General features: G+C 52.3%; 1 protein-coding gene across 1 annotated transcript in view; it reads left to right on the forward strand.

The window, feature by feature from the left end:
- Window positions 1–23,208, forward strand: part of EFR3B (EFR3 homolog B) — a 133,991-nt gene that overhangs the window by 82,502 nt on the left and 28,281 nt on the right. The window contains exons 6-11 of the mRNA XM_054022779.1: window positions 7,055–7,204; window positions 12,042–12,176; window positions 13,854–13,932; window positions 17,715–17,850; window positions 20,264–20,422; window positions 22,592–22,703. Coding sequence (XP_053878754.1) covers window positions 7,055–7,204; window positions 12,042–12,176; window positions 13,854–13,932; window positions 17,715–17,850; window positions 20,264–20,422; window positions 22,592–22,703 — 771 coding nt within the window. The remainder of the gene's footprint in view (window positions 1–7,054; window positions 7,205–12,041; window positions 12,177–13,853; window positions 13,933–17,714; window positions 17,851–20,263; window positions 20,423–22,591; window positions 22,704–23,208) is intronic.

Raw genomic sequence — 23,208 nt, forward strand, 5'->3', positions numbered from 1 at the left:
AAGTGTGCACCTAGTGTGTGGTTCAACATAAGACTTCAGTCTCCAGTGCTGTCGAGCTGGTTCCTTAGAGCAGCATTAAAATCCACTAATGTGACCGAGTGCTTGATTATAATATTGAAATACGGAAAGTGAGTGTTAACGAGCGGCTCGCTTTCCTGTGCTGGGAAGATGCTCCTCGGGAGAATTAATTATGACTAACACAGACAGATTAATGTTGTTTATGGTGATGTCGTCTGCAGTGCATTTAAAAACAACTAGCACTTAAAATTACCTCCTCTCCGTCCCCTGCAAAGCATTCGGTAACTGACTGTGACGCTCTGGAGGGTCACCCAGGCCAGGAAGAGGTTCAGTCAACACCTGTTTGCAGGGAAACTCAATAACCCTTCCAGCCCTGAGTTCTCCTCCCACCACATCTTTCTGCAACTCCCAGCCCCTCTGACTGTAACGCTCACACAACCATTACCAAGGTCACTGCTCCTTTAGAGAGACAATATACAGCAGCCTGTTAGCATAACTGGGGTTAACACAGCCTTCCCTTCAGTCACGGCACTGAGCTGGTTTTCAGCAAACGTAAAGCACGTTTGTGAAAAGAGAACCTCAGTGTAAGTGATCCCATAAGGATAGAAATGGTTACAAACAAAAGTGAAAACACTCTGCTAAGCCTGAAATTCAACAAACGAGAGTCTTTTGTTCAGAGAAGTTGTCTCGCCGCAGTCGTTCTTCCAGCATGGCTGGCTAGTCCTTAGTTCAAAGCGCTTGGTTTCTGTGGCCTGGTCTACACTAAAAAGTTAGGTTAACCCAGCCACATCGCTCAGGGGTGTGAAGAATCCACACCCCTGAGCAACGTAGTCAAGCTGACTTAAGCTCGGGTGCAGACAGCGCTAGGTGGATGGAAGAATTCTTCTGTCGACCTAACTGCTGCCTCTCGGGGAGGTGGATAACCTACACCAACAGGAGAACCCCCTAGAGTAGCGTCTACTCTGTAGCGTTTCAAGAGTAGATAAGCCCTTTGTCTCCTCAGGTGAAGGGCCACTTATGGGTTTTCTTCCCCTCTCTTTATAGACCACTAAACCTTTGAAATGTGTTCTTCTGAAATGACTCCCCACATAAAGTTCCTTCCCATGCTGGGTGTACACGCCATGCTGTGTGGTGGAGACGCCATCCTGGCTTCTACCCCACTTGTGATTTTCGCAATGCAGATGATCTTCCTGCAAAGTCCAGTACGAAAGAATAGACCCCTGTCCTTGGCCACATCTGGCTTCAGGTGTCCGCCCCTTTCCTTCGTCTGGAAAAACCCGTTTATCAACTTCTACTGGCATGCCTGCGTCAAACATGTTTTAATCGCTTTCCAGCACATCTATATAATTCTTTGTAGGGGAACTGTTCCCACATCCCGCAAGGACACGAATGAGCAGTGAGTTAGTAGTTTTCCAAAGATATATTACGTGCCATCTTTTGGAGCAATACCACGGCAGCAGTGTGTGAAGCACACTGACCCGGCCAGCCAGCTGAGACCCATTGCTCCAGGCCCGCCGGTGCTGGGGTTCGACTGGGGGCCGTTTCAGTAACGCCCTGCTGTTCTCGTAACTATATTTTGCCCGTGGTTAGGCTGTGGTCTGTTGAGTTTGAATTGCTTCCCCTCATCTCGTAGCGAGGTTAGGCGTTCTAGAAAGCCTTTCAAAGGCCGAGGAATAACAAGCAGGGAGAGGCCAGGGACAGCACAGAGTAATAATCCAGTGCTTCAGAGCAGCGTCAAGAAGAGGTGATCGTTTGGTCTCTGGTCTTGGAATCTGGAACCTTAGAACAGCCAATGCTCAGACTATGCACAAACCCAGAGCTAAGGGCATGAAGTTTTGCTGTCCTGGACTAATTCAGTGCAGCTGGACACACTATTAGTAGCTTTATGGTAGCCCTAGGTGCTCCAACCAGAATCTGGACTTACATTGTCATGGGCGCTGTGCAGTCATATGGTAAGAGACAATCCCTGCACTAGATTGTAAACAGGGGTGAAAGTAACTTAAAGGACTTACCGGTACGCCGGAGTCCTGAGCGGGGGCGTGGCCTCAACCGGAGGGGGCGTGACCTCAATTGGGAGAGGCGGGGCCTTTCAATATTTAAAGGCCCTGGGGCTCCGGCTGTGGCTGGGAGCACCAGGGCCTTTAAATCAACGCGGGAGCCCCGCTGCTGGAGCTCTGTTGGCGCTTTAAAGGGCAAGGGACTCCCAGCAGTGGCTGGAGCCATGGCCCTCTAAATCACTGCCGTGGAAGCCGGTCCAGTCTGGCACGGCGTACTGGCTCTTGCCGGTACACCGGACCGGACCGGCTTACTTTCTCCTCTGATTGTAGAGCTAACAATCTAAACCGACTAATGGCAGGAACAGACGCACAGAGAGGGGACATGACCCAGGGTGAGTCGTTGGCAGAGCTGGGAGTAGATCCTAAGGTCCAGAGCTCCCTCCGTTGGACCACCCGTCCTTTCAGATAGTCTAGTGCTCAAATAGTGCAGTGGTGGGTACCAGTGCCAGAACCTGGCTAGAGAAAGCTAAGGTTGCAGTCACTTGTAACTTTCAGGTTTCGCTTCTCGGGGCCTGCTGCTTGAAGGAGACTTTTTTTTCTTTTGGAAAGTGGGAATAAAACCACGCCAGCCATTTCCGAGAACAGGGAGAGCGATGGGGAAAATACTTTTCCGCCACGGGGAAAATAACATTGGCAGCTTTGTGTTTTGACAGCTGTCTGGCTGAATCAGCTGGGACTAGGAAGGTGATATTTGACAAGGAACCAGCCTTAACTGAGAAGAGATGCCTTGAAGTGTTCTAGTGAAAATTGGATGAGATTTGGCTGAGTTCTAAGGCTTTGAAAATTGCATTTTCACACATGAAGCATCAACTTTTAATATTTGAACAATCACAAGGAAGAATAATGCACCACTCGGCACCCATAGCACGCTGTTCAGCTGGTGTCACAGCTCGATAAGGACTGAGGGCTCCAGGATACTTGGAGTGAGATTCAGGCTGTAACAGCCCCAGTGACGGGAGTGTTTGGATTCAGCTCATTGGCAAGAGAGAGGAGTCATCGCTAAGGCTACGATTTAGTCACGGGTATTTTTAGTAAAAGTCATGGACAGGTCATGGGCAATAATAATAATAAAAAAATTCACGGCCCGTGATCCATCCACGACTTATACTATAAATACCCCTGACTAAATCTTGGGGGAGGGGAGGGGAGAGGGTCACTGCTGTGGGAGAGGGTCACTCGGGGAGGCAGTGTGAGGGCTGCTGGGGAGGGTGGGGCCAAGTGGGTTTCAGTTGCCACTGGGATTGCAGATGCCCTGACATCCAAGCGCATTTGGATCTAGAATCTGGGCCCATCTCTGTTTGCAGGGGGCTAAGTCCTGAGGTTCCCGCTCCGGTTTTACTGATCGAAAGCCTTCACAGACTGCCGCCCCTCTTTACTTCTAGTGACCCAGTGGGGAGTTTGCTTGAGCCCAGGATTAGGGCCTACGTTTCTTGGGCTCCGTGACGTGCTGGTCCACGCACAGCTGCAGTATGTTCGCTGGAAGGGCTTGCCGGTGACTTACCAGGGGAACATTATTGTTTATAATTGGGGGGCTCTTACGCACTTCCAAACAGTTCATTGCGAAATGAAGGCCTAGAAAACGTGGAGAAAATAGCAACTATCCCGTGACCCTTATTCACAGGGACATGATTTCCAATTGCATTGGGCCTCTTTTCCCCCTGACTTGGTTTCAGCCAACCCCTCCATCCATGACGATCTGCCCTGCCCTGGGATACTAGGAAACGTCCTCTGTATTTCAAACAGTTCTGTCCTTGTCCTTCACACACCAGTTCCCTTGACACCTCCTGCATCGCTAACACAAGTGGATGTTTGTTCTCCTGCAGCACAGTTGCTGCTTATCCACTTTTTTAACACAGAACAAAATTCTTCTCGTCTCAGCCCTCGCACACCTGTTTCACCTGATGAAAGTCAACAAGCTACCTGGGAGCTCAGTCTGTGATTCAGCGCCAGGTCCTCAGTTGCTGTAAATCAATGGATCTCACTGATTTATTCCAGTGGAGGGTCTGATCCTTAATGTTTATTATAAGTGAGGTTACAGGGCCAAATTCAGACCTGGGACAATTCCCCTGAAGTTATAATGTACGTGTTCTCTCTAAAAGGAACGGAACCCTGCAGGGTTTTTCTCCCCCTGGGATTGCTGGGAATTCAAACCATGTCTTTAAACAATGCAGTCGTTTTCCAGGGAAGAGATGCTGCGTGGGGTGAACCATCCCTTAAGGAGGGTACGTTTTTCCGGGTTATGTCCCTTTTAACCACCTGGGGCCTCATATCTGCAGTGGTGCTGCAGTGAGCTAGGCTGGGAGTGAGGATGCACAAGCAATGATGGCATGTCAGACGCCGCTTCTCCAGCCTGGTCTGCTGGCTTTCTTCAGATTCCCTTGGAGCCTGGGGGGAGGTTAGTGTGTTTGCTTTAGGTCAGGGCTGCTGCATTTGGGGAAAGAGGCGAGCCGTAGGAGCCGCAGAGGAATGAGAGGCATTTACGCCAGATCCTCAGCTGGTGTAAATGGACGTAGCTGATTTCCACCAGCGGGGCTCTGGCTCAGACGCCCTTGTGATCCCATCCAGGGGTCGCCGCGCGTGTTTAGTGATCGCCCCACTAGGGAATGCAGGTTCGGGACCTTCGTAAACCGTCCAAGGCAGGGATCTTGTTGGCCAGTTTGTCTTGAAGGCACCTCTTGTGGCCTAGTTTAAATAAGCGTCCCAGCGGAGCACCCATTCGGATCTGGCGGGGGATTGTCAAAGGCAGAAAAGGTGCCCAACCCCCATGGGAGCCCGTTCCAATCTGGAGTATAGTTTAGGTTCTTTGGGCCGATTTGTTCTCTGCAGCTTATTTCCCCCTCACTGTGATCAGGGGACATTTTATTTTCCCTAGTAAAACAATGGTGCAGAAAACTCATTATTCGCCCCTGACTCGGAGAGCACAAATGATCTTGGTTCAATTACGCCGTGGATTGCAAGAGAGCTATTCGGCAGCTCCGGCAAGCCGGGGAGACGTGCGCTGTGTTCTTCGGCGTTTTAGTTCTATTTAACAGCCCTCCTTTGGGAGTTGCCTCGGGGTGAGGGAAGTGCGCTGGTCAGATCTGAGGTTCCATGAACTGGTTTCACAAAGTGTGTTGGGTTATTTTTATTTTTCTGGCTCTAGGAGACCACAGAGTATACAGATTGCTGGTGTGAGTGAAGGGGCGGTCTTTGCTTGTCATCACAGCTGAAGAGTTTGGGCTCTGTGCAGAGCGGGGGATTTCTTAGTACAGAGAACATTTTTGTAGTTCACTAGAATTGAACCTAGGACCTTCAGAACCGAAAGGACAGCACTCACGCTAAAGGAGTACCTCTCTGAGCTGATACAAAGCAGAAGTCTCTTCTTGCTGGAGCCAGCCATTAGAGGGAGATGTGAATGATCATACACCTCTACCCCGATATAACGTGATCTGCTATAACACGGGTTTGCATACAACATGGTAACCCTGGGGCTCTGTCAGTGGGGCTCGGGCGGCGCTTTAAACGGCCCAGGGCTCTGGCTGCTGCGGGGAGCCCCGGGCCCTTTAAATCGCTGCCGGAGCCCTGCCCCCGCTACCCTGATATAACGCGGTTTCCCCTATAACGTGGTAGGGATTTTTGGCTCCCGAGGACCGCGTTATATCAGGGTAGAGGTGTATTATGTTGGACCAGATCTTTAGCGGGTAGAAATTGGCATGCCAGCATTAAAGTCAATGGAGCAACGCTGATTTCCGTTAGCTGTCCCATTGCCTGTTGGGGTCTGCTAGGACACACAGAGAAATAACACCACTTGCTTATTTGCTTCTAAGTCAAGATGGGCTTGAACCAAAATCCTGGCTCCAAACACCCTCAGGCTCTGAGGAAGATCAGATCTGGGTCTGAACTTCATTGCTGCCCTTTATCTTTGCATCGGGCCAAACCAAATCCCCAGATCCAACCCCCTCCCACATGCTGGGGAAATTTAGATTTTGATCTAATTCTAAACGCTGCGGCCTGGGCCCATCTTTGCTTCTAAGCAGATTGACCACTCTGTGAAGTGAGAAATAATGTCACGAGCTCACCCCTCGGCCCTGGCTTGCTAAGCACTACTGGTGCTTTGTCCCGCTCTAGCGCCTTTCGCCTCAGGCTCTCGGAGCACTTTACAAACTTCAAATTAGTCCTGACAGCAGCCCCTGGGAAAGACAGAAGTAGCGTTCTCTCTAGTTTAGAGATGGGGAAACCGAGGCCCGGGGAAGTAAATTGACTTGCATGGATCACTCCGTTACCCAGCTGGAAGGAGAAGACAGAGCCTGGACCCTGCCATACCCTGTTCTAACTAGAGCGGGTTGGAAAAATGCCAACAAAACATTCTTTTCACTAAAATTTGCCAGTTTGTCAAGCTTGAAATATTCGGTGGAGAGGGTTCGGTTCGATTTGACGCAGTTCTGTGGGAACCCTGCTGGGTTTCCTGCCAGCTCGTCCCCCGGTTCTTCAGCAGCCCGTCATCTGGGCTGATGCGAGCAGAGAGCCTAGAAGCTCCTTGGCCATCTGGACTTCCAGGGGCTGCAGCTCTGGGACAGCCCACCAGGCAGACTGCCCTGGAGCCCGGGCTCTGTGTCCTTTTGCAGAGAATTTTTTGCTCTCAATCGGAACAAACCCAGATTTTGAACTCTCGAAATCCTCCACGAAAGGGAATGACCTCCCTCCAAACAGCTCGAGTTCTAACCAACAGGCCAAGCTCCCAGAACTGAGAAAGGAAGCCCAGAGTGCTGACTCCCTGTCTTAACCACTAGATCACGTTCCTCTCGCAGAGTGAGGAAAAGAATGGCCAGTCCACTGCTCTCATCTCTGGATGACCATCTCTCCCCTAATGTGCCCGGCGTCACACCCGAGGGATGGATGGGTAACCCCCAGCTGTTCAGTCACAGCGTTCAGACCTTCTAATGAATGGGTAGCCCTGTTTCATCCGTGTAGTGGTGTTTTTTTTTAACCCTTTCCTTCAGGATCCGGATGTCTGGCATAAAAGGCCTGCAGGGGGTGGTGAGGAAGACGGTTAATGATGAACTCCAAGCGAACATCTGGGACCCGCAGCATATGGACAAAATCGTGCCTTCGCTGCTCTTCAACCTACAGCACGCAGAGGAGGCTGAGAGGTGGGAGTTTGCTTTTCCCTTCCCGGTAGGGAGCGCAGAGCTGCAGGTAGCGTTTCTGGCGCTGCTTAGACTTCCCCAGTGGTAGAGTCTGGGTAGCAGCAAACTTTTTTGTTCCCCGAGCGGCGAGGAAGGGTCTGAATTCCTGGAGTGCCCTCTGCCCTTGCTGGGTGAGAAATGAGTGGACCCGCCTTGGGAGGCTGTCTGGTTTCATTCGCAGTGTACACGTTGAAGCAGATCCCCAGCTGGTGCAAATCGATGTCAATGGAGCTACGCTGGTTTACAGAGCTGAGGACCTGACCCGTATTTCCTACTGTTGTCACAACAAAGGGAGGGCTAAAACCGCAAAGCCAGCTTCCTTTGAGCTGCACCCAGGACCGGCTCCCGGGTTTTTGCCGCCCCAAGCTGCGGAGGAAAAAAAAAAAAAAAAAGCTGCGATTTGCAGTTGCGATCGGTGGCACTCCGGCAGCAGCTCCACCGCACCGCTTTCTTCTTCGGCGGGAATTCGGTGGCAGGCGCTTCCCTCCAAGAGGGACCCGCCGCCGAATTGCCACTGAACAGCCCGACGTGCCGCCCCAAGCACCTGCTTGCTCGGCTGGTGCCTGGAGCTGGCCCTGGCTGCGTCCCAACCCCCCAGCAGGCTTTCTGCGTACATCATAAAGAGGTGTAACAAAAAAAAAAAAAAATCCAGACATTTTGTTTCCATTGCAGGTGACCTTTAAGTAGAACTGGGTGAAATTTTTTCTTTTGACAAATGGTAAATTCAATGAAACATCCATTTTCCAGGGGACCAAAACTGTTTGCAAATGTAGGTTGAATCTGGTGGAAAGAAAAAGAAGAAAATACATATTTAAAAAGACAAAAAATAATTCCAACCATTTAGACACTACATATTTTGATTTTTCATTTCAAAACGATGGTTTTGTTTTGAAATGTAGCTAGATTTGACAACCCTCCTGAGAATGTTTGGGTTTTTTTTTAAACTGAACAAACAAACCTGAAAATGAAACAAAACAAAAAACGGGGGGGATCACTTTTGACTGAACGCATTGAAAAGTTTCTGCTAGAAAAACACCCAATGTTTTCCCCGGATCAGTGATTCGCTCCGTGCCTTTCTCAAGTTCTGCAGCTAGCTAGTGGCAGAACCACGAGCCCTGGTTCCCCGCCCTCTGCCTTGTAGCCGGCTACCAGCTCTCTGTTTTGCTTATATTCTCTCAAACACACAATAGTTATTGGGCGTTACAGTTTGGGGCCTTCGGAAGCTTCCTTAAAAGGAGGCAACTTGAGTTTTTGTTTGTGGTGTTTTCTCTCTGCGGGACTGAAATTGTCTGCAGGGAGAGTTCTTCATGGTGATGATAATGCTTAGAGGCCCTGTTGTGTTAGCTGCTGTACAGATGCCTGGAAGGAAGCAGTCCCTTCCCTGAGCGGCTTGCAATCGAAACAGACAAGACAAGGGCAGTGTTGTTATCCCCACTTTGCAGATGGGGAACGTAGGCACAGAGAGATGAAGTGAAGGGAAGCTTGAGGCAGCTCAACTTGCTTTGCAGAGCTGTCAAGGTGAAGGCGCAGACCTGTGCATTTGCCAGCCAAGACTCTCAGCTTGTTCTCCTCTCTGACTCCAATTTTAGAGAGGAGTAACTGCCGCGTAAACAGCCTGCAAGCTGGGACAGGAGATGAGGTAAAACCTCTCTCTCTCTCCCTTCCCCATCGTATGGCTCAGGCGAGTCCGCCCCAGCCTGCTGGGTTTTCACAAGCAGACAGGGATTTTTAAGGGAAATTACTCAGGTATATCATTATCACCTATCTCGTAGAGCTGGAAGGGACCCCGAAAGGTCATCGAGTCCAGCCCCCTGCCTTCACTAGCAGGCCCAAGTACTGATTTTGCCCCAGATCCCTAAGTGGCCCCCTCAAGGATTGAATTTAGGCCAATGCTCACTGAGCTATCCCTCCACCCTCTCTTCTTTGGATGCTTTTAGGACTGGCGAGGAGACGTATGCATGAATTCTGCCTGGTTTATTTTAACGGTTAGGAAAGATGCCTCCGAAATCAAGTGTTCAGGCTTAAAACTCCTTCATGGCATTCGCATAAGCAAATGGTCCAAGCGGAAGGCCAGATTCTGGTGCCCACGTGTATCTGGAGTAATTCTTGAGTAGGCAGCGAGTTGCTCTGGATTTGCATAGGGTGAAGCGAGGGCAGGTACTGGCTGGGTGTGTGTGTGTGTGTGTGTGTGTGTGTGTGTGTGTGATTTTTGAATGAGCGCACAAAGCTCCATGTTTCATATGCAAATAGGCATTTGTGGCGTGTAAAACACTGCAGTCTCCTGGCTTTGGGTGTCTACCACTGTCCTCTAGTGGTTGGCTCCCAGAAAGAATAAAGGAACCTTTCTGGGTATGCCTATAGTGCACATGGAACCCGAGTCTCCCTTCTGACCACACACAAATCAGTGTGACTCGGGTCAGCAAGCACTGAGGACCCAGGACCCTGCTAAGGGGGTGGGTCAGAGCCTAAGTCCTGCTGCGATAGATCCAAGCTCTCTCCTTTTGCAGTGTGGACACAGCTCAGGCTGCGTTAAATGGTCAGCCCAGTGCAGGACAGATGCATTAGCAGGGCTGAGACACCCGGAGCCAACAATTGTAGTGCAGTGAGGACACTCAGGCCTGGGCTTGGAAACAGCAGGTCCCACAGACCCAGGTTTAGTATGCAGTGTAGTGCTCCCATCAAAGGGGTTAGCTGAAGTGGTTGAGACCTGTGTATTTGGCTCCCCAGGTGCAGAGGGAGAGAGAGCTCAGTGGTTTGAGCATTGGCCTGCTACACCCGGGTTGTGAGTTCAATCCTTAAGGGGGACATTTAGGGATCTGGGGTGAAAATCTGCCTGGAGATTGGCCTTGCTTTGAGCAGGGGGTTGGACTAGATCCCTCCTGAGGTCCCTTCCAACCCTGATAGTCTATGATTCTACGTGTTTAATTTTTGTAATTACTGAGTCTGTGGTACATGGACAGTCTCCTACAGATACACACTGCAGACCAAAGGTCCATCTCCTGCCCCATGGGCCGGGGGTCAGAAGCACAGGGCTGGCTGGGAGCAGCGAGCTGTGCGCTTTGCTGCCTCCTTGCCCCTGATTCACTGTCTGGCTGCCTACGCAGGGGTCTGTGCAGTACCCGTCGCCATGGCACCCGAGTGCCAGACGTGTTTTTCAAACATGATTCGTATTTTAACTTTCTCTCCCCGCCCCACCCCCGGGCGATGGCTGTTATTGTCAGGAAACCGAGGCAGATCGGTGTGTGTTTTCAGATTGTTCTTGAGGCACTGGGGTCTCTCCTCACTCTGATCTGAGCTCCACAGTCACGGGCCAACGGCTAAGGAAGCTCTGACCCCACTCACTCTTGTGGTCCTGTCCATCCTCCGGTGGCACTAGTAAGATATATTGGAATTGGAAAAGGTACAGAAAAGGGCAACAAAAATGATTAGGGGTATGGAACAGCTTCTGTATGAGGAGAGATTAATAAGACTGGGACTTTTCAGTTTGGAAAAGAGACGACTAACGGGGGATATGATAGAGGTCTATAAAATGATGACTGGGGTTGAGTAAGTAAATAAGGAAGTGTTATTTATTCCTTCTCATAACAGAAGAACTAGGGGACACCAAATGAAATTAACAGACAGCAGGTTTAAAACAAACAAAAGGAAGCATTTCTTCACACAACATACGGTAAACCTGTGGAACTCCTTGCCAGAGGATGTTGTGAAGACCAAAACTATAACAGGGTTCAAAAAAGAACTAGATAAATTCATGGAGGATAGGTCCATCAATGGCCATTAGCCAGGATGGGCAGGGATAGTGTCCCTAGCCACTGTTTGCCAGAAGCTGGGAATGAGCAACAGGGGATGGATCACTTGATGGTTACCTGTTCTGTTCACTCCCTCTGGGGCACCTGGCATTGGCCACTGTCGGAAGACCGGATACTGGGCTAGATGGACCTTTGGTCTGGCCGCTCTTAGGTTCTTAAGCACATAGCTGTTGTGGGTGGTGATTTAGAAGGAGATGGTTTCTCAAGCAATCCGTGCCAGCCACCATCACAGCCAAAGAGCCCTTCCTGTTTGGGTTCATCAGGAGCTTGGATCTTGGATTCCAACGTGTTACTCCCGGCTGAGTGTATAAGGCACAAAGCATGTTGTTTTGGTGGGGAACGGGAGAGCCGGAGCTCCCCCTACTGGCCCATTGCAGAATAAACTAGGCACCTCTTAAACTCCCAACCAAATGCACTCTTTTACTTGGAGCCCTAATTTGTCGGCAAAGAGGAATTTCCCACTGGCTGCCTCCATTCCATGGTACATCTGAGCTGCGCCACGCTGGTAAAGGTTAGGATCTGCGCGGGAGGGGGAGGGCCGCGTGGGCGGGGTCCGATAGTCAGCACCCTTCTGTTTATAGATCACCTCTCATACCAAAGGAGCCCAGACTGTTCAACAAGCTCATTGCGCACAGGGGATCCCTTCGCTGAGCACTGAAACACAGCTGCCCTGGAGCAGAGCACAGCAGTTCTATTCTGCATGGTGCAGAGCCATACCTGGAAGGAGGTGTGAGGAGTCACTAATGTAGCTGGAGTTTAGGGAGGCAGAATGACTCTCATCGTAGGCCCAGATTTCCAGTTCCAAAGGGCGGTTTTTATATTCTGCATGCCGGCTTCCTTCGCAGCAGCGCTGGGAGCGCGGTGTTGGATAGAGAACGAGAGCGTCGCGTTGTGGGACGGGAGAATGAGGGTGTGAAAATGGGTCTCCTTGATTGCTGCTGTACTGAGTGGTTCTACGGATGAGGCTTAATCTCTCTCTCGCTCTCTCTCAGCCGCTCTCCATCTCCCCTGCAAGCAACTGAAAAGGAGAAAGAGAGTCCCACTGAGCTGGCAGAAAGGTGCCTGCGGGAGTTACTGGGGCGAGCGGCTTATGGGAACATTAAGAACGCCATCAAACCTGTTCTCATGTAAGTCACTCGATCAGGTGATTGTCGCTCCACCCTGCCCACATCTCTCCTGTGCTGGATCCTCTGGCTCTCTGTGTTCTCTTTTCCTCCTCCGCCTTTGTCCCAGAGTGGGACCCTTTTGTATTATTGATCTAAAGGAACAATAATGTTGCTGTGAATTAGTGAGGCTTGGTCTACACTACGGAGTTAGGTCGACATAAGGCAGGTTATGGCGGTCTAACTATGTCAGAGTCTACACTACAGGGTTGCTCCCACCGATGTAAGCGCCCTACTGCACCGACATCGTAACTCCACCTCCAGGAGAGGTGTAGGGCATATGTTGGGGCAAGGCAGTGTCTGTATAAACACCGTGTTCCTTACATCGGCTCTTGGCGGTCTTGTCAATTTCATGGCTCAGCTGGGGCTGTGAAATTGATGAGAAAGTTGGCTCCCGGCTCCCCAGCCGGGTTGCTGCCAGGTCTCTATTCCAAGCCGAGCTGCCACCCAGGCTCCTGGCTTGGGCTGCCGTAGGGGCTCCCTGCTCCCCACTGGGAACCCTGCTGCCCCCTGCGGTCCTGGCTCCCCGCTCCCCACGGGGAGTACGGCAGCTGACCGGATCCCGGGCGCAGACCTCCTCGCCAGAAGTGAGAAACCCTGGGTGACTGTACCCCAGCTCCTGGCTGGGAGTGGGGAGGTGAGACGCCCAGAGGGTAGCTGGGCTCCTGGCAAGGAGCTGCGCGGATCTGAGAGCCCTGGCTCTCAGGCCCCCACACTGCCCCTCTTCAGTCGATGGAAGCACCCCGGTGAGGACACGCACCACCGACAGAAGGAGGGTAATGTGGACATCAGCCACCGCAGTAATTACTGCAATGCCAGGTGCTTCAGAAGGAACGAACAGAATAGGTAATCATCAAGGGATCAGATCTACTCAGCTGTGTGTCATAAACCTTAGACTGCTCATGGGTTCTGGAGAGTCTCCTTCAGCTCAAGTGGCAGTGGGGCCTGCGTTTCCGAATCAGGACGGGCCGAGTTCCATCTCTGCTGCTGCTTTGAAGTTAGTGGCCGCAGCCTGGAGCAGAAGGACAGCTCTGATGGCCTGGGGGCTGTGGATTTGTTCCAATACCTAGGGCATTGCACTTTTCCAAGTGCTGTATACGTGTTAGGTAATGTCCTCCTCCCAACAACTACTTCCCCTGGTGGGCGGGTAACTATCAGCCCCAGTTTGGTGAGGAGGGAAACCGAGGCACAGAAAAGCTAAACGATTTGCCCATGGTTACAGAGGGACTGAATGGCAGAGCTGGGATAAAGACCTAGGAGTTCCTGGGTCCCAGGCCCAGCCATACAGGGGCAAAGTCAGTGAGCACAAGCTGTGGACTAACCCCTAAAAGTGAGCAACTCCTGAGGCTGGGAGGGAATTGGGAAAATGGCAGACAAATTAGCTCTTTACAGGGTTTGATCCTTAGCTGGCAGTTTGCAATTCTACGTCGGCTCCCCCTTCCAGATCTTTGCTCCTCCGCCTCCTTTCACTTTCTGCTCTGACTGCTTCTGTGTCACCTGCCTCCCACGCTGTTTGTTTGCTGTTTCTCTCTGAGCAAAGGGAAGAGATGCCTTTGCTTGTCGTACAAGCAAGCCTACAAGCCTCTGTAATTGCTAAACTCACTCTTCTCTCTTTTTTTTTTTTTTTTTCTTTCCCTGAAGCCATCTAGACAACCACTCACTCTGGGAGCCAAAGACGTTTGCTATTCGCTGCTTTAAGATCATCATGTACTCCATTCAGGTGAGCTGCCGGAGAGGTGGCGTTTTGTGTCGCTTCAGTATGGTAATGAATTGTGAGTGTGTGTTCCCCGGTGCTCCCTGCTAGAAGGAATCCGAACTGCACCACTTGTGTGTCAGTGGCCCGGTGCTGCTAACTGTGGAGAAGGCCTGTACTTTTGGAGGAGAAGGATCTGGCTTCTGTCCCTGTTGTCGCTGTGAAAGTCTGAGTAACCACTGCATGCAGTGCTCTGGCGATGAAGGACAGATTTGTTGCACTCTATATAAAACAGTGTGGGTAATTCCCTGGAACTAATCTGTATGTATCAACACAGAGGCTTGCTATCAGATGGTTCTTTGCAAATTACATCAACAGAGAAATACTAGGAGTACTTGTGGCACCTTAGAGACTAACACATTTATTTGAAATAAATACTGATACCTTGCCCTTACATGGCACCCTGCAAAGATGGGGAGGCTTGTTGCCACCATGTGACAGATGGGGAAATTGAGGCACAGAGGGTAAGTGACTTGCCCAAGGCCATAGGCTGAGGATTAGTAGCCAGAACTCCTGGGTCCCAGTCCTGGCTCTAACCGCTAGCTCATACTACTTCCGTGATTTACCTGTGGCACTAGTGACTGATCCTAAACCTGTTATTCAGTCGGTGTGAGTTTGCCTGAGTCGGGACTGTAGGATCGGGGAGTACGTGGAATCCTTGTCCTGTTGTGGCTGCCTTTGGCTTTCCCTTCCCTCGTTCGTTAGACATGCTCGCAGCCCGGTGTGGTAAATAACAAGAGCCCCTCGCTGTGCTGTGCGTCAGGATCCTCCCTGCACGCCGGAGAAGGACTAAGAAGGCCTGTCATGAGGCTGGAGCTCCCAGGAGGAATTCAGGCCGACACAGCCAGAGCTCCTGGGGCGTCATGCTGGAGTGGTAGTTAGTTCAGTGTGCTCCCAGCCGTGCTGGCCAGTTCGGGCAACAGGATCATGGCCCTGCCCTCTTCAGGGAGCTGGTGCGTGTGAAGTGGCTAGCAGGGAATATGTTTCCTAATGGGATTCTGGCCAGCCCCTGGCAAGCAACTCCTGGAGCCCTTCCTTGTGCACCCGCTTGGGGCTAGCCAGAATTTGGCCCTGAGATTTCCTGTCTTGGACTGCCTGGGCTTTGCAGCTATAACAAGAAGTAATGCTTTAGGCTGGGGGTCCCATCCACAATTGCTATATCGGGGGCTGGGTTACCTAGGCAGAGGTCAATTGCCTACCTTGGAATTTGGCCAGGGCTAACAACCCTCTCCTGCAAGCTAATAAAATGCCGCTCCAGAGGACTGTGTGCATGGGGGAACCAGAATACAGCCCGTCTCTCTCCCTTGGGAGCCGTTCTTTCCCTGTTTGTTAGTGCAAAGCAAGCTCCCATTGAGTTAGGTGGCACGGCAATAGGGTGGAAAACCTTGTCCCAGGAGCCATTGGGAGCTACTCATTCCCAGTTTACTGCCATTCCATCAGAGCACGCCGCCTGTCTCCGCAGAAAGAGAAAGGAGCCGCCCGCGGCTAAGCACAAACTGTGCAGACAGGGGAAAACGATACAGGTCGAATTCTGCACTCAGTCACTCCTGCGCAGCCCCAGTGGCTTAGCAAGATGTTGCATGGAGATAAGTGAGGGGAGAATTTGACCCTCGTGTGTAGGATACTGGAAAGGTAATTAGAAATGTTTCCATGATCTCTTTGTTTGAGTCCCAATGAAAATATATTTCTGTCTGGATTGTCGTCTCCCTTTCCTTCTTTATCGTCACTTAGCCCATGTACTTTTCATCCAGTGCATTGGTTATTTCTCCTTTTTCCACTCTGCACAGCAGGGCGAACGGAGAGGAAGGGCAGCGTGGCGGTTAGGGCAGGAGCTGCGGAGACCAGGTTTCAATTCCCAGCTCAGCCGCTGGTTTCCTGTGGGACCATGTACAAGTCACTTAGCCTCCCCGTGCCTCAGTTTCCCATCTGTACAATGGCGATCATAGCACTGCCCTGCCTCACAGTGATGTGGTCAGGATAAATCTATTAGATACTACAGTGATAGGGTACCTAAGATGTCAGTGTCACTTTTGTGTCTAGTTCATTTTGATTTATGGCTCTCTCCTGCCAGCTCAGCCCTGCTGTCCTTGGGGAATGCTTATATTTAAAAAAGGCACTGGTTTTCACTGCATTTTTTATCTTGTAAACTGCCCGATGCCCATTAACTTTAGATTAGGTTTTATAAAATCCATATATATATATAACAAAATCTAAATGCTGGGCGTATAACTCACCAGGGCCCATTGGAAGGATACACAATCAATACATTCTCTCTTCATAAGTACCCAGGATTAATCACTTATTGGACCAACTCCTGTTGGTGAGAGAGACAAACTTCCGAGCCACGCAGAGCTCTTCTTTATGTCTGGGAGAGATACTCAGAGCGTCGCAGCGAAATACAAGGTCAAACAGATAGTTTAGCACAAGTAGGAAGCACATATTGTAAGGGAGCAATACTAAGCTATTTAACCTTGTATTTAGCTGTGATGCTCTCAGTACCTCTCCCAGACCTGAACAAGAGCATTGTGAGGCTCGAAAGTTTCTCTCTCACCAACAGAAGTTGGTCCACTAAAAGATATGACCTCCCCCACCTCATCTCTCGAATATAGAATCATAGAATATCAGGGTTGGAAGGGACCTCAGGAGGTCATCTAGTCCAACCCCCTGCTCAGAGCAGGACCAATCCCAACTAAATCATCCCAGCCAGGGCTTTGTCAAGCCTGACCTTAAAAACCTCTAAGGATAGAGATTCCACCACCTCCCTAGGGAACCCATTCCAGGGACTGACCCGATTACAACCACCCCGCATACAGGATTAATCATGACAGTGGCTTTTATACATATGTAAACCCTGTAAATCATTTCCCCCATATGCACATCTCCCGACTAAAGTTCCGTGTGCTAGACTTTCGTAAGTATGTTTCCATTCTGCACGTCCATTTCTATTTGGTAGCTCGAAAAGTCATCCAGTGTATTCCTGGGTCAGTGATGCTTTTTCTCTACACAGTAAATTTCCCTGCGCCTCTTTCCATAAATATACAGGTGCAGTCTGTGTGAGCACATCTTCTTCTACTGGCTGGCCCCAGCCTCTTACTTGTCCCCCGTTAAGGATGGTCCCCTTGAGATCGAGTGGCAGAGACCAGTGCTTTTGGTGCTGCAGGTCCCTGATTCTGTCCTCCCAGGCGACCTGTCATACCTGCATGTCTGTGGCCGTGCTAATGCATGCATGGAACGATCCACTGAGCTCGAGATAGTGGGTGCCGTTAGGAGTGACATGTTTATCGCTCACTGGTGTTCAATTGATCTCAGCGCTTGCGGGATTGGCCACTGACTCACCTTCCTGCCGCCCTCTCCCTGGCATCTGTGGTATTACATGGGCTGCAGGCGGGCACAGAATTTGGCCTGGTCTGGAAGGTTCCACAAACATAGGTCAATAGTTCAGTGCTGCGTGTGTCCATATTTCATGACCACCATTGTGCGGTCAGGAAAGGCTCTGTGCAGAAGTGACCCCGCTCCCTGTGCGCCTTCCGGTTAGCTCCGCTGCCTTCCTTGCTGTTGCCTTTGTAGAGGTGGCACTGCTATGGGAACGCTGGATTCTGCCCTCGCGTGGGCGTCATCTGCCAGGTGCTGACCGCCAGGCCTTCCTTGCTTGCGCTGATGTCCAAGGCAGGAATTGCCTCCAGACCGCGAAGGTCGGCCTGGCTCAGCTGCCATCTATCAGCGCGGCTCACTCTCCGCTTTCCTTCCAGCCTCAGCATTCCCACTTGGTGATCCAGCAACTCCTGGGACACCTGGATGCCAACAGCAAGAGCGCGGCCACGGTGCGGGCTGGGATCGTGGAGGTCCTGTCGGAGGCAGCTGTCATCGCGGCCTCGGGATCAGTGGGTAAGGAAGGGATCCAGTCCGGCACTCCCATGGCTTTCCCCTTCCCTCCAGCGCCTGAGCCTGCTTCTGCCTCTCCGGGCTGGAGTGATTCCCTGCAGCAGTCATTGATCTGAGAGGCACGGTGGGAGCTTGGTTCTCAGGAGCCGGAGATGACAACCCTGGGAGCCGTGGTGAAAGCTTGGCCCAGCGCAGGCCTCTGTATTGTAGTGACTGGAAGCATTTCAGTCAGTTTCCTTTCGAGACCTATTAACGGGCTGGGGCATTGCAGAGATGCCAGCTGGGGATAAAACCCCTACGCAACTGAGAAGGAAATGAGGCAGGCAGACACGGGGCTGATGGATTGTCGGTGCCAGCAGTGCTGTGTCATCAGGGAACGGTTCAGCCTGGCTCGTTGCTTCCCTTTGCACTGCCAGCAGCTGGCACCGTGGGCACCAGGTCAGAGAGCAGGGAGTGTCCGAGCTTCGGGGGGAGAGTGGTTTGATTTCGGTTTGTTCTGACTCCCGGCTGGAAAGATCTGAGAGCGGCCAGTGGTGTGTTTGGAGAGGTGGACTCCCTGGCAAGGCTTTTACACCCGGGGTCTGCCTCTGCTCCCACCCCAGGCAGCAGCCGCACTCCCTTGACCCGGGTGGGCCGAGGGAGGTGCCCCTAATGTTGCCTGAGCTCAGCTGGCCTTATGCACTGGTGGGCTGGCTGGTTATACGGGGTGAGCTGAGCGCATGCAGACTGGATTATGGGCTTTACAGGAGAGCTGCTGGCATTTGGATAGTGCAACTGCCTGTGGATTCCCTTGTGCTCAGCGCTCCTGCTTCGAGTGGTAGAATCGCAGAATCCTGGGGGCGGGAGGGTTCCTCCTGCTTAGCAGTGGGGGGCAGAGACCCAGGAGTCCTGTGCTCCGTACCCCTTGCACTCCTGGCCTCCTGACGCACAGCAGGACAAAAACGCAGATGAATGAGTTCTGTCCATTTATCAGACTCTCTTAAATCCTGGATTCCCTGGGGCTGTGGGTTTCCCACCGCTGAGCTTCAGTGTCTCAAGCCCAGCAGGCCAGGAGGCGTTGTCTAATGTCTGTTGCAGGGGACTGGGAGTTGAACTCCTAGGTTCAGTTCCTGGCTCTGGCACTGCCCCACTGTGTGGTCTAGGGTAGGTTTCTTAACCAGTCCGGGCCTGTTTCCCCATTTGCAAAAAGTGGCTGAGATGGGGTCAGTAGAACAAGGAGCTGAGCAGGCAGGTGGTTAGAGAAGGAGGTTTCACCTCATCAGGGTTTTACTGGGCTTTGCTTTTGCATACATTTCCTCCCCCCATCTTTTCTGTGTCTTTCTTTCTTGTATTTATAGTCCTTAAAAGGATGTGGTCACGTGTATTCTGGCCAGAGATGCACCAGAAACACACAGACCCTCGGAGAAACCAGGTAGTTGTTGTTGGCAGTACAGGATCTCTTTGTGCTAGGCGCTTCACCAACACGCAGTGAGAGATGGTCTCAGCCCCAAAGAGCTGGCAATCGAAATAGACGAGAGAGAAAGGATGGGGGGGGGGAAACTGAGGCACAGAGCAGTGAAGTGAGTTGCCCAAGATGATACAGCAGGTAGAGGGCAGAGCTGGGAATGGAGCCTAGGTGTCCCGAGTCCCAGCATGCTCTGCACCTCGAAGACTGGACAAGTCTGTGCGGCTGAGTGCATCTCCATAGCAAAATTGCCGGGTTCTCTTTCGTAGGCAGCGTAGTTGGAGTCGTGTTGATCCCTGGCTATTAGAGAGACGGTGACCCGGAGAAGAGCTCGGGGTGGCTCAAAAGCTTGTCTCTCCCCAACAGAAGTTCATCCAATAAAAGTTGTGGCCAAACTCCCCGTTGAGTTGAGTTGGGTTTAACAAGGGCTTTACCGCAGATTGCTAACAAATCGATTGCCCCGTTCGGTCCCGTCTGCGCTGGCAAACCCCAGGCTGAGCTCTCGGAAACGATCCGTGGATGTGGGATCTTTGCTAGTGTAGAAGTGTGAGGTTCATACTGGTGGGAGGGGGGAGGGTTGAGTTGTGGCCCTCTCCACCGTGGCCCGGTGTCTTTGCTGGGGGTCTGAAGGGCAGGCACCATAAGCCTGGGATGGCCTCTTCTTTGTCAGGTTACATCCCAGTGTGACCAGCCCCCTCTCGCTTAAAGTGGGGCTGCATGTCCCAGGAGGGGTAGCAGGGTTGGCTGAATGGGAGCAATGTGGTGTAGTGGCTAGACCGCTGGCCTGGGTCTCAGGAGATATTGGTTCCATTCCTGGCTCGGCCCTTAGCCAGCTGGGTGACTTTGGGCAAGTCCCTTCCCCTCTTTTTGCCTCAGTTTCCCCATCTGTAAATTGGGGCTAAATGTAAGCGCTCTAAGAGCTAGGTGGTGTTCTTGATGAATGCCTCTGCCTGCCCTCTCTGCCCTCCTCAGGACCGACTGTGCTGGAAGTGTTCAACACCCTGCTGCGGCAACTGCGGCTGAGCATTGACTATGAGCTGACGGGCAGCTACGACTGTGCCGTCGTCAGTACCAAGATCATCAAGGAGCATGAAGAGAGGATGTTCCAAGAGGCCGTTATCAAGACCACAGGTAGGCAGGTCGCGCGCCGGGAGGGCATCGCCGCCTCCGTTGGCCGGAGGGGCCTGCTCTGCTAACAAGGATGTGTTTGGATAAGGGCGTTGTCGTTTGCTGCTGCTGTCGGTCGGGTTGGACAAGGGTGATCTGATGGTCGCCGAAACCAGACCCATAAAACAGGAAACGATTCAAATCGAGGAGCAAAATCAGCTAGCCAAGGAGCAGGTGGGTTCTAGTTACAGGGCAGGTCAGTTGGGATCTAATTGGCTGATGTTCCCACGTACTGAGTCAGATTCAACACTAGGGAACACCAGGAAAACGGAAGTCCAGCCAGACTTGTGAGTCTGCGTCGAAGCCCACAGACTCGGCTTGGGGTCAGGCCTTCCAGAGAAAGGGGGAAGTGCAGCAGTGACGTTGGGAAAAGGCTCGGGGAAAGTGACATCTGAGCCCTAGAACTGAACGATCGTTTCGAGCAGCGATGGCTGGAACCAGATCCCAGTCGAGGTTCTTTTAAAACAGCTTGGTTTTCCCAGTCAGCTCGATGGGAAACACAAACCCGGGAGTTTCTTGGAACTGCCGCCCACTTCTTTATCCTGCCCTTTATTTCACTTCTGTCTCATCTGTCAATTTCCCAGAGGGGTGAATTGGCTTCCTGTAGGAAATTGATAGTTTGGCAGAAGATTGGATCCAATTTAGCCCATAAGTGGCTGTGACTAGGATGGATCTGTCATCTGGGTTCCTGTTTGTCCACATCAGACTCGCAGCCTGACTGGAGGGGTGCACAGTCAGGAGGGGCTGCAAATCGGGACCGAGGTGCAGAACAAACAAACGATTGAAAAGTTGTTGTCTTTAGCTTGGCGGTATAGATGAATTGAGGGATAGCGGGGGCACTTGTCTTGCAATGACAGTGGAATACCAGCGGAGGGCAGTATCCACCCAAGAATTCCCAAACACGAACCCAGGGAATTGCGGAGAGATTCTGGCTCTAGGAGGCGATTTCCCTTTGCCCTTGTGCGGTTTGGGAGCAGCATGAAGGAGTTCAGAATTTAGGCCCAGCCTTGCAATGAGGCGGGGAGGGGCAGTGGAGAGGAAGAAGAGATAGTGGGCATGAGCTAACTACGAGCTACCAGCCTCCCTGCAGTCCTAGGTTTGTGCAGCTGCTTTTACACGGCTGGAGTAGGATCATTTTGTCTCCAGGCGCTCAGGTGGCGGGGCGGGATGCCTCTGCTCCAGGCCTGCCCGTCACAGAGGCCTCTGGTCTGAGCAGGGGGAGCCCATTGCCTGCTGGGCTCGGCTATCTGCCGTCTGCCTGAGGTGGATCTGGGCCCTGTTCACCTTACCCCTCCCTCGAGAAAGGGGGGTGAGTGTCGGGCAGGGACATGGGGGGAGACAGAGAAATCCGAGCGAGGAAGCTGCTACAGGCCACTGCCTAAGCTCCTCAGGCCTTGTTCTCTACGCCGTGAATGGCCCTGCAGCCAGCCTGCCTGATGCTTCGCCCCAGTAGCCAAGCTCTGCCGCCCGGCCGGGGCGGATTCTCCACTCACGACTCTGAGCAAACCCAGGGGGAGGAGGAGAGGGAACGGCACCGGCTGGACAGGCCCCGACACTCCCTCCGCCGGGACGTACTTACCCCTGACCTGGTGACCCCGTGTGCTGCGGAGCAGGGTGTGCCGGAGCCTACTGCTCTGAAGGCCACGTCTGCTGCCTGGGGCGCTGGTTAAGGTGGGCCTTTCCCCCCCGATTTTTGGCTTTCTGAGTGGCTAAAGGGTCCCGCTTGATGCCTGTCAAGACCAAATGCTAATCGCCTGAGCTGTGTGCTGGTGACGAGTTACCGAACCTCTGCTACTCCCGTGAAATAAACCCCTCCCATGAATGCCGATGGGCCGCCCCGTGGCTCCCGCTCGCTGGGATCAGAGGAGGAAGGCCCCTAGGTGCTGTTCCTGAGATTCAGCCTGGGGGCTCGCTCTGGCCCGGCGTGTTGTGGGGTAGATAAACCGACATGCAGGGCTCAGTTCTGCCCCCACCCTGGCATCTGCGTGGGACTCCCGCTGACCACCCAGGGCAGAGATTGGCACGCGCGGGCACGCGCAGGCGTCCGCTGTGGAAACGGGCACTGGGCGTGTGTTCCATCTGTGACTTGGCCTTGACTGTCTTGCATGGTCTTAGTGCTGTCTGTCTTCTCAGGTTCCTTTGCCAGCACCCTCCCCACCTATCAGAGGTCAGAGGTCATGCTCTTTATAATGAGCAAGGTCCCGCTGCCTTCTCTGCACCACGCTATAGACGCTGGAAAAGCTGGGTGAGGACAGATTTACTTCTCTTCGCTCCCTGCCCCTCCTGCGAAAAGGGAACCTTTCTCGGGTGACACACTGGAAGCTGCTCAAGAATTGGGTTTGGATTCGCTCTAGCAGGGATCCCTGGGGAAGTGTCCCCTGCCTCCCCAGCCATGCACCGGGTCAGACTTTAGTTCATATCCAGGACCAGTTTTCAGGCAGGCCTTTGACTCTTGGGGCTGCTCCTCTGATTCATTGTGCAGTAGAAAACGCCTTTCACCTCTAGGTCCCCGGTTCAAATCCAGGCTCCGGTGGTGGTAGGTAGTGTCCATCTGGGACCTTTATAAAATGAGCGGAGAAGCTCAGTCCAGCTTTTATTGGATGAGAGCTCCCACCACAGCTGGTTCCCTTAGTAACAGAGACGCCAAGGAGTGAGTGGGTCGTGGAGACTCACGCCAGCCCCCTCGGTCAGTGCTTGGTGCGTTGGTAGGGCCGTGGCGAGGAAGCTTGCCCGGCCATTTCTGTGACTAC

This window comes from Malaclemys terrapin, chromosome 3 (assembly GCF_027887155.1).
Source record: "Malaclemys terrapin pileata isolate rMalTer1 chromosome 3, rMalTer1.hap1, whole genome shotgun sequence".
In the NCBI taxonomy this organism is placed as follows: domain Eukaryota; kingdom Metazoa; phylum Chordata; order Testudines; family Emydidae; genus Malaclemys; species Malaclemys terrapin.